General features: G+C 43.3%; 1 protein-coding gene across 1 annotated transcript; it reads right to left on the bottom strand.

The window, feature by feature from the left end:
- Positions 1-412: 412 nt before the first annotated feature.
- MANF (mesencephalic astrocyte derived neurotrophic factor) lies at positions 413-8,490 on the bottom strand. The gene is made up of 4 exons (XM_044451599.1): positions 8,333-8,490; positions 5,574-5,701; positions 4,115-4,256; positions 413-838 (listed from the first exon to the last, which is right to left on the bottom strand). The coding sequence occupies exons 1-4, from the start codon at positions 8,418-8,420 to the stop codon at positions 654-656; spliced, it is 543 nt and encodes a 180-aa protein (XP_044307534.1). The 5' UTR covers positions 8,421-8,490; the 3' UTR covers positions 413-653.
- Positions 8,491-11,045: the final 2,555 nt, after the last annotated feature.

Below are 11,045 nucleotides of genomic sequence, written 5' to 3'. Positions count from 1 at the left end.
GGAAGAGAGGCAGATACCCATTCTTCCAATGATGATTCTCATTTGCATTGGCAATTTTAAATACACAAATAGGTGATTTTACATATATGGAGCTAGCTAACATCAGGTAGTCGCCACTGGTCTTTGTATGACATGTTATAATTCTCTTAAAATACAGCATACATGTTCAATATTCCAACATACTATGTGCAGCCCATAGTACCTGGATGTGCAGCAGCATTTTTCAAAATGTAAAAAATCCAATTGTGAATGGACAAGCCATGAATGTCAGGCCAGACACTTCCATGGACTGTCATCAAAACACAGTCATGGTTACCAGTATACAAATTCCTCAAGCACTGAAAACGCTAAAACTGGTAAGGGCCAGTTTTGATAGTTAAACCCATACCAGTCCCATTAATTCAACTGACACTAGATTTCATAACTTTTATTTTAAAAATCCCATACATAAGTCAATGTCTTAACATAAATCAGAGACAAGAGAAATAAAAACTTGAGACATGACAAAGCAGGTGAACCAGCAGTATAATAACCGTCCCAATTTGACACTGAAACCAGTTAAATAAGTTACAAAAACAGCTTTCCAGGAAAGAAAACAGAAAGATTAACGTAGTTTGTATGACTTGCTGATGTGCTAGAGGCCACTATGGTGGTCAGAGGTCTGTCCGCGAACTGGCTGCTTTAGGTGCATATTTAGGCATCAGTTCATTAATTTTCCGAATGTAGTCTGATTTTTCTGCACAGCCTTTGCATGTTTCACCCCAGTCATCTAGAATTTTCTTAAGTTCTTTGACTCTAAGTTTCTTCAGGTCCACAGTGCTCAGGTCAATCTGTTTATCTGATGAAGAGAAGGACATGTTACCAGGTGGCATATTAATAGTCCACAAAATAGAAAAAATAGAAGAGAATGGCTTTCTGATTTGTAGTCTGATCCTATGCATGAATAATCAGAATTAATCCCAAAAGTTTCAGCAGGACATGTTTCTGGTCAAGGGTGTACAGCAATGTGGCTTTAAAGTGACCTCCTCAATTGCCAAATATACCATTGTTCTTGGAGTCTTTTACTGGAAAGAAAGACATCACATACTTAGTAGGGGACTCTGGCTACATGAACTGTGTAACTAGATACCAAAGACCCGGGAGCATAAAAACTAACAGAAGACATTTCTGCTGTATTTCTGATATCACAAACAAGAACAGGGAAAACAGTAAGCTAGTGCAGATGTAAACTATGATTTAGAGTTATGTGAACAAGATTTGGGTTTGAGTATTCCCCACTCCCCAAAATGGCACAGGGTTTACTTCCATTTTCAGTTAACTGAACCTGGAATTGTGGTTAGGCCCAACTATGATTTTAGGAACACAGAATTGTAAACTGAAGTTGATTTGTTTCCTTTGTCACAATTAAGACTAGTCAATTCAAGGCATGACCATGAGGAGAGAGGAGAGCTTAGGAGTTCTGTTAGTATAATGCTAAACCAGCCTCCCCCAATCTGGTGCCCTCAAGATGTTTTGGGTCACAGCTCCCAAACTCCCAACAACTTCAGATTATGGCTGGTGCTGATGGGAGCTGAAGTTCAAAACTTCTGAGGATAGCAGGTGAGGAAGGCTGTGTTAAACCTCAGTGTGGCATTGTATCTATACGAAGCTAGCGGGACAGATGCAGGCCATATTAACCAGGAAGTTATCTTTTTGCCCAGTAAGCCTCTGAAGAGGATATAATATTGGGATGGAATACAGACTTGAGGATTCAGAGCTGGCTACCTTCTAAATCATTTTACATTTCTTACATCTGTCATTAATGTAACTGCTCCTCCTTTAATAAAAATAAAAGCCACAGGAGGAAAAATGTTGTAATTTGTAGGGGAAACTTCAATTTTTGCATTGTTTAGCTTGAAAAAGTGGCAATATAGCCACAGAGAAATACAATTAAAACTAAAATATCACTCCTGCAGAGAAATAAGGGAAAGCTGTCTTGCCATCTCCAGTTCCTCTCAGTGGAGAGCAGAAAGATTCTCCAAAATAAGTTCCTGTTAAAGGAACTGTGTATTTAAGCAATTCAGTATTCAAAATGCACTCCCTGTTCTGTGCCATAAGTCTGTAAAAGGATTATGTACTTCCTTGTAGTCTCCATAACACAAAGTCAATTAACTCCCACTCTGTGGTGCTATGGCTTCCCATTACATGGAACCCTTCTGCATACAGCATACTATGCCTAATGCCTTCCATTTTGTGCTATTTTGTGTCATTAGTTCAGCAATGGCCAGCATGATAACAACTCCAAAAGCACACAGTGGCCATCTATAAATGTAACAGAAAACCCTGATTTCGCCATCAGGCCCAAGCCTTAAGTTCCCATGCTCTGACTCCCCCTTGAGCACTCTGATCTCCTCCACAACAAGGTATGACAAACCATACCTTGCCTGTCAGGGAAGAAATAGCAACCGATGGTTTGCTGCAAATGAAAAAGTCAGAGACAGAATATAAGCCTATGACCCTGAGGCTTGAAATTTACGGTCAAACCGTGGTTTCACCATTATGTATGAACTATGCCCATAGTCAAGCAGAACAATTACACTGAGTATCCTGGACATAAGACAAACCCAAATAGCTAGTTAATGTGGAATATGATCTTCTAAAAATCTCCAGACTCTTCTCAGGAATAGGAACAACTAATTAACAGTTAACAGCAATCTCTGTATCCTAGAAAACAAAAAATATGTGTCCACTGGTCACTATGTATGGATGTGAAAACTGGACAGTGAAGAAAGCTGACAGGAGGAAAAATGATGTATTCAAAATATGCTGCTGGAGGAGAGCTTTGCAAATACCCTGGACAGACAGAAAGATGATCAAGCTGAGTTTGAGATCAACTCTAGCCAGAGCTTTCCCTTAAAAACAAAAATGTCAAAACTAAGGCTATCAGACAGCACAAGAAGACAAAATTCCCTGAAGAAGGCAATCATGCTTGGGAAAGTTGAAGGTGGAAGAAGAAAAGACCAAATGTGAGATGGATTAACTCCACAAAGGAAGCCACAGACTTAGAAGAGCTAAGCAGAGCTGTCATAAATAGGGCATTTTGGAGGGCTTTTCCTTCATAGAACCATCACAAGTTGGGGATGACTTGATGGAACATAATGAGAACAACAAATGTCCACTGTTCTTTATTATGTAAAGGTATTTTCTCAGTGCTAAATCAATTCTATCACTCAATGTTTTCAAAACATTACCAACAACTTTTATCCAAATGATTGTATCAGTAGGTTTTATTCCCAGGCAATTTATGCTTGCTGCATGGAAGGCTTTCCCCTGCCTGCGTCCACCCTTACTAACTTTTCCATGATTAAAATGGTATTCTGTTCTAGAGACAAAACACTTGGGTTTAACCCAGGGCACCTCACTGTGTTTTACAGGCAGACTTGCAGCAGTACTAGGATCTTGCCAGAACCTCAATGCACAGTTAATGGAACCCTTAGGAGTTTAATCATCTTAAGTTCCCTTCACAAGCAAAAGCTCTGTGCAAAGTGCCCTAGCGTAAAGCTAGAGATCTTGCATGTAAGAAACATTTTGCTTGAGCCAATTCAAACTCACATCAGAAGATTAATTCATCTGAAATTAAAATAGCCATTGAAGTCCAGTCACTTAGGGGAAAAAAGATGAGGGGTGGGAGGACACATAATAAAGGTGAATAAACCTATGTGGAGAAAGTGGATTGAAAAGTTTTTCTACTATAACATTAGAATCTAAGCTTATTCAATGAAGCTGAATCATAAGAGATTCAGGACAGAGAAAAGGAAGTACTCTTCAGAATACAGAGTTAAAACATGGAATTTGCTGCAAGATGCAGGAATGGCTTTAGAGAGGAGCTACTAGTCATGATGACTATGTATTACCTCCACTATCTGAGGTAATACGCCTCTCAACTCAAGTTGCTGGGGAACATGAACAAGGGGAGGGTGCTACTACACTCGTGGCCAGCTTGTAGGCTTCCCACAGTAGCCAAGCAGAAACCTGTGAGAAGAGAATGCTGGAGCAGAGAGGCCTCTTATCTGGTCTAGCATGGCTTTTCTCACATTCTTGGTCAACGTTGTAACCAACATCTGTGTGTACTCACCATACTTCAGCTCACAGATCTGACTATCTTTCTTCTTCAGCTTCTCACAAATCTTCTCAACAGGGATGTGATTACTTAGCGGTTTTGACACCTCGTTAATCATTTTGGTGGCTGCATCACTGGTTGCTCCAATGTAATAGCACTAGAGGGGAAATAGAAAGTGAATAATCAGGATTTTTTAAAAAAAGTCCTTTGTTGTACCTTATTTTCAGTGGTCTTGTCAAATTTGCCTCATATATGAAAATGTGAGTTATCAACTTAAAAGTATGTTCATATTCTTAAGGGAAACAGTGTTGCTATGGTTCTGCTTTCTATAGCTGTAGGCTGTTAATGATACTGATTTTTCTGCTATTGTTGTAATCTTTTTGTGCTTGATATGACTGGATTCAATTATCTATTCCCACACGTAAAAGTTATGTTCAATATGGATATACGAGAAAAATGCCCTCCATTCTGGGACTCCTTAGAGATCCTGATTTGGTGAAGGACACCAGAAACTGCTTCTTAATTGGCATAGTCTGTTTTGGCCAGGGTTACCCTCCCCATGAAAAACAGGTCTGCAGCTTAGAAATGCTCTTGGATACAGCACTGCTTCCGGATGGCCAAGTGCTAGTGATCAACAGGACCACTTCTGCACTGCTCAGTCTGGTGTGCCGTTTCACCCCTTCCCAGAGATACCGCCCCCATGCATGCTCTCTCTTCCTCTCACACACACTCAGAGGTGGAATTACCGGAATACAATAGTGTTGAAAAGTGTTCAGAAATCTCACCTGACAGCAACAGAAAATATAACTGGTGCTCATTTTTTGCTTTTAATATAATAGCAAGTGCCGTTGTACCAGCTTCCCTAGTTCCTCGATGGTGAGCTTAATTCAGTTATTGTCTTTAAGGTTTGGACGGGGCCAGGATTTTTGAGGACAACCTCTCCTGATCACACTCTGCCCCATCACACAAGGCAGACTGAGCTCAGTTTCCCACTGCAAGGAGAGACTGAGACAGTGGCTGCACAGGACAATCTCAGCTCTGCTGTGGCACCCAGGCTCTCGAGATCTCCGACCTGGAGGCCCGCCTGGCCCCATCACTGAGAGTGTTGCTACACATAAAAATATTTCTCATTTGCTATGCTTTTAAAATACACGTCTGATTTTTTTTTTTTTTTTTTTGCTTCATATTACTGCTACCACCCTGCCCCTATTACGGTGGAATTGTTTTATTTGAATACATTACTAATCTTAGAGAACCGGCTGCTGGGGCAAAATGTGCAATAGAAATACTGCAGATCAATAAGAATCACCCCACTGTCCCCATTCCCAGCAGCTTTCAATAGTGCTTATTAGAGCTCATTACTTTATCAGTCTTTGTCTTGTAAAAACCTTGATCTGTTTACTATCGTCTTTGTTTCTACTTGCATTTTTCATCTGATTAGCTCTAGATCCTGAACCCAATCACTGCTTCTTACCAGACGGTTCTCTTTGCCTTTTGCCTGTTTGCAGGTAGTCAAGATTTCTTTTTCAATACTGCTTGGTGTGAATGCAACATTCTTGTCCTGTAGGCTCTGGTAGAATCTTCCCAAAAAAGTCACACACACTGTAGCAAGAAAAAAGACATATAATCTGCAAACCACCCTGTTATCTTAAGTGTGACTTTCCTAAAGATTTGGGCAGCTTAAATATGAATAGACATCATCATAAAGGAAAAATGGAAGAAAGCCATCATGCATTGCAAGCATTAGCTAAATTCACTGAAAGTATTATGTTGTAATAAGGCTAGTTTTCCATTTAATTAAAGTAGAAATCACATAACTCCTTCCGACATCTGCTTGCTTTTAAATCAGCATCTGGATTTACGTTTTAAGATTGGCTTCTCCCATGCCATAAAATCATCAGAAGCAGCAGTTATTGCAGTGACAGACTGCAGATCTTCAATGTAGAATGGGGTTTACAGATGACCTTAGAAAGCACTTGACACCATGGGAAAAGCCCACACCAACATTATCCTAGTTTCCAGAGAAGCCTTGTCATTGTCCTTCCTGAAGCAGTTCTGGAAGGAGCTATGCAACAGGAATTCCGATACTGTCAATGCAATGTGAGAAAGGTCTGATCCTCTAAAAAGCGTTCTTTTCATCAATGATTTACAATGCATATAAATGGAACAAATCAGAATTCAGAGAAAAGAAAACACAGCTGCAATGCACAAGTTAATCAGGCTAATAACCTTGTATTTATGCACCTTCTGCAGGACTACATGGGCTTAAATTAGGGCACTCAGTTTATTTGGATGATGGAGAACATTTTTCTTTTCTAAGCCTGATGTTGAGCTGATCACAATGCTCATCTTTCTAACTGTCTCAAAGTACAGGACAGTACATTTCTCAGAGATGAAAAAATGACTCTCTTATGGTTCTTAGTGGATACTATCCTTCTCCCGGCTGCTGTATTTACCAGAGGCAAAGCAGCCAAAGTAATGAACTGAACATTTAAAAGATGAGAATGTTCCCTAATCCCATACTTCATGACATAGTATGTTGTTTTCATAGTTTCATGCAAGAGTGAAACACTTATTCCTCTAGTGGTACTCAGCATTACTACTTTAGAAGATCAGATCGTATGGTCACCATTTGCCCAATGGTATGTGATTAGCCTGGCTAAATCATGAGAAAGTAAAACCATGGCTACTTATAAGTCAAATTAAAAACATCCTAGTATGTTTCACTAGGATTGATGAAACCTAGATTTAAAATTCCCAGTTAGTTAAGAACTTCTGTGGGTGACCTTGGGCCAATCACTTCCTTAGTTAACCTATCAGACAGGGTTGGCAAGGGTGTAAAATTTCATGTGAAAGTGGGGAGAGAGTGCTATCCTGAACTCCCTGAAGGAAAGGTGGGATATAACAGTAATAAGTAGGTTAATCTAACAATACAAATCCATCAAGTTCCATAAAATATGGCTGTGCAATGTCTATCCTTAGCCAAAAAAAAAAAAAAACAAAACCTCTACAAGATGCTTTTGTCTAAGCTGTTATCCGCTTGATGTTTTTCTGTCTAAAATATGCAGTCAAGCAGTACTCAGTTTTTGAAATGAAAAAGGGAATGGCACAAACTTCCCTAGAAACCCCTACTGGAAATCCTAGCTATGTGAAGAAAGGTGGCAATGAAATATTAAATATATAAAACCTATCAAGGGTGCAGCAGCAGCACTTTTCATATGCTTAAAAGTGTTGCTGTTCATCATATTCTAGGAATGAATCTTAGCTCCTAAAATAACTTTTCATAAACATCAGCCCATCTGGAGAAAGATATCAATGAATCAAAGTAGCTAGTGAAGTCACTATTCATACAATAAAAACCAGACAATGAGGAAACAGGGAACATGGTCCTCTTACATGAGGATAAACTCACACTACTGCTGCCTTAACTATGTGATCAGCAACAAAAATACACGGGAAGAGCCTACATTCTTCGGGAGAAGCCACTTGCAAATTAGTACAAGGGATGAGCCACGTGTGTCAATTGCAATACAGCGAGCATATATTGTAATTGTACTCCACTGCTTACACTAGTCAGTGGCAAACTTAAGGCCAGAATTACCTATGAGTCAGAAAAAACTCTACAGAACTTCCGTCATCTTTCCTTTCCTACTCGGAACAGCAGGAAACTTAACAGTCACTTTTCAAGATCATGGAAATAATACCCAATAATGATCAGGAAGCAGACACCTATTCGCCATAAAGTTTTCCCTCTTTGTACAAACTAGTGACTGCACCAAAAGCCAACCTGGCGACTTCCAGGTAATTTGGAGCGCAACTTCCACCCCCTTCCCACGTTGGGGCAGCTGCCTTGTTCTAACTTTTTCCACGAACTTTCCGAACCCCCTTGCCAACAGGTATCTCTCCAACGGGGCAGTCAGCGGCGGACTACACGGAGTGCAACTCTTCGCACTCATCGAAGCCGCCAGGGACACCGGCGATCGGCTTGCTCCGCTGAGATGCACACGCCGGCCGCTCCAGGGCCGTCCTCCTCCGCGCAGCGCCCCCGCGAGAGGACGCGGCATTCGTCCCAGCGGACAGGCAGGCGCGCGCAGAGCGGACCCAGCGCCTGGGCAGGACTTGCAACGAATTCGGAGCCGGGCGGGGCGGCCGGCGAGCCGCGCTGCTCAGCCCCTCCCGCCGCCACCCCGGGTCGCCTCCCGACCTCCGCGCCCATTGGAGCCTCCGACTCACCTTCGCACTCTCCGGGCCGCAGAGCGTGGCTATCACCGGGGAGCAGGATCAAGGCCAGCGCCGCCCAGAGCCCGTTGGCCGCCCGCATCCTCCTTCTCAGAACCCGCCTCGGCCGCTTGCTCGATTCACACTAAACCCCTTTGGAGCCGGCACCTTGACGACACACTCACCGCCCACTCGCAATCCCCATTGGCTGTCCTTCATTTCTTCCCCTTACGTTCGAGGGTGCCACTGGTCCACTGTACTCCTAGTCTCCACGCTGCCTTTCCTGGTTGGCGAAGCGGCTTTCGGGACGGGAGAGTTGGCGGCCGCCGATTGGATGAACGGCCATTGAATGAAACCAGAGCAACGCGCCCTTTCCGCTAACAGCGCCCAATGCTGGACATGTATTTATGCAGGACAAAGGTGAACTCCACGTAGAGAGGAGGCGTTGCCATATTTGTTCAGGGCATGTCCCCACACCAGAGGTGAGAGGCAGAGACGGGGAACGAATAGCCACGGGTGTCTCTGTGCCGGAGCTGTGCCAGGTCTAAAACGGTCCCGATCCTCTACTGCAGAGCAGTGCGTTGGAAAGGGGCGAGGAGCGTGTAGTCTTCCAGAGGTTGCTGGACTGCGCCTCCCATTAGGCATCGCGCACGGTGAAGGATCACGGGAGGGGAAGTATAAGGACCCCTGGAGGCCGCTCAGGGGGTCCCTCAGCGTACAAGCGAAAATAAAAAGCTGGAGCTTGCTACTTCCTTTTCAGGCATTCCAAGGTCGTGAGGCATCAATAATAATAATTGCTTGGTAATTCTCAAGGGAGCATTGGAGACAAACGTGTATTTTGGGGCCAAGTTCAGGACAGCAGGAGTTCGCAGCAGTCTCTGATTACGAGTAGGAGGGTTTGCTGCAGTTCATGGGAAGGAAAGTCTGAAAACGAGACCACTCCTTAAGTGTACGTGAGACCAGTGCCAGATCCGGGTTTGATGAGAGCTGTGTGAGAGAAGCACAGGGCATCCTGGATGGTGTTATTTGCCATCGAGTCATCTCCCACTTAATGGCGACTCTGTGAATGATAAAAAAACCTCCACAGCCTATGAATTACTTTCTCAGCCCTGCTCAGCTCTTGGCTGCGGCTTCCTTTATGGGGTCTCTCCGTATCGCGCTTGGGCACCGTGGCTGGGATCCCATTCACCTGGCAGGTTTGTGGCTCAGGCATGCCCTGTGACAGACTGAAGGCGAATTTCTAATAGCAGCTTTAATTGCTTAAAACGTGTACGACTGCCAGGATTTATTTTGTTTTATATTTTGTGGGAGCAGGCGAAGAAAGGGCAACTGGAAAAATTAAGAGGCTGGGGCCTGGGAAGAAAAATTATATTTGTGGCTTTTTAACTTAGGAAAAAGGCAAGCAGTGTTGTAAAATTATACATATTGTAGAGGAAGTAAACAGAGATTTCTGCTTCTCATAGTACTAGAAGCTGGGGTTCTTCAGTGAAGCTGAATGGTGGGAGAATAAAGACAGATGAAAGGAAGTCCTTCACACAGTGTATAGTTAAAATATGGACTTCATTGCCACAAGCTGTAGTGACTGCCACCATCTCTTGATCTCTTTAAAATGGGAATCGACAAATTCATGGCGAAGGCTGCCAGTGGCCTGTAGTCTGATGGCTCTCTGCCGCTTCCACCATTGAACAGGATGCCTCAGCACCAGTTCCTCAGGGGAAGGAACCTGAGTGGGAGGCCACCGTTGCCCTCATGCCTTGTGGCTTCACACAGCCATCTGGTCAGCCACTAGGAGCAGAATGCTGTAAGCCTGTCGTCTAATGCTGTACAACTCACCTTACATTCTCCGCTAGTGTGACATATTTCAAGTTAGGGTGAAAGATTAAAAAATAGAGCCAAATACTCAAAAAGCTACACTTTTCACAAACTATAAATCCCAGATAGCAGGAATAAAAATCCATCAAAATGGAAGCGTCCAAGTAAAAAATCTCCTTTAGAATCATTGACACGTGGTTGAGGAGCTAGACTCAAGTAGGTGGAAAATACATTTGGCACAGGCCTTTTTGACAATACACAGCCTGGGCCCTCGGACTTGGATCATGACCTGACTGTGATTGCTTTTTGGCTGCTGGATGTGGCATAAAGTCAGATGAAGAGTGTGTTTCTGGACTCTCAGAAGAATGCACGCACGCACAGAAGGATGCTGGACTGGGCTCTGCACTTTGTAACTGGTGCAAAGAGCTGGAAGTAGGGAAAATAACTTGTTTTAAGACTTGAAAAAAGTCTTTCCCACCAGTTTGACTGCTATTAACTGTAGGGTGAGAACATCAGCCAGAGAAACCAGGCCAAGGCAGAGTGCTGTCTCTGAATCGTTTGAGACCTTCAGGCTTCTTAGAGATACTAGAAGTTCCACAGAGGTGGAAGGAACCCACTAGCCGAGCCCCCCATTAGCAATGCCCCCCAAAGGGAGCCATGCCAGAAGGGGCATGCTCCTTTGGTTCACCACCTTGAGATGCTTCAAGGGACCTAGTCTCCCCCCCCCCCCCTTTTATTTGTGTACCTGTTTGTTTAGTGAGATTCCTGTTTCCTGGGACAGCCTAAGTTTCTTATTCTTTTGGATTAGCCTCTCATCTGTCAGCAGGCAGACTTCTTGCCACTCTTCTCTAAAGAGAGGGGTATCCTGGTCTGCCAGATTTGCCCTTTGGTGAGATCCATGCTCACCGTGTAAGTT

This window comes from Varanus komodoensis, unplaced genomic scaffold, assembly GCF_004798865.1.
Source record: "Varanus komodoensis strain SLA01 unplaced genomic scaffold, ASM479886v1 scaffold6_2, whole genome shotgun sequence".
In the NCBI taxonomy this organism is placed as follows: Eukaryota; Metazoa; Chordata; class Lepidosauria; order Squamata; family Varanidae; genus Varanus; species Varanus komodoensis.
The sequence above is the reverse complement of the archived record's forward strand: the minus strand, read 5'-3'. Positions and strand labels throughout refer to the sequence as shown.

What these genes read in the sequence shown, in the direction of transcription:
- MANF (XM_044451599.1), bottom strand. Translation starts at nt 8,420, where the DNA reads ATGCGGGCGGCCAACGGGCTCTGGGCGGCGCTGGCCTTGATCCTGCTC. An exon ending in GCGGCCCGGAGAGTGCGAAG is followed by an intron (nt 5,702 to 8,332) that starts GTGAGTCGGAGG and finishes TTCTTGCTACAG; the next exon opens with TGTGTGTGACTTTTTTGGGA. An exon ending in GATCTGTGAGCTGAAGTATG is followed by an intron (nt 839 to 4,114) that starts GTGAGTACACAC and finishes TCTCTTCATCAG; the next exon opens with ATAAACAGATTGACCTGAGC.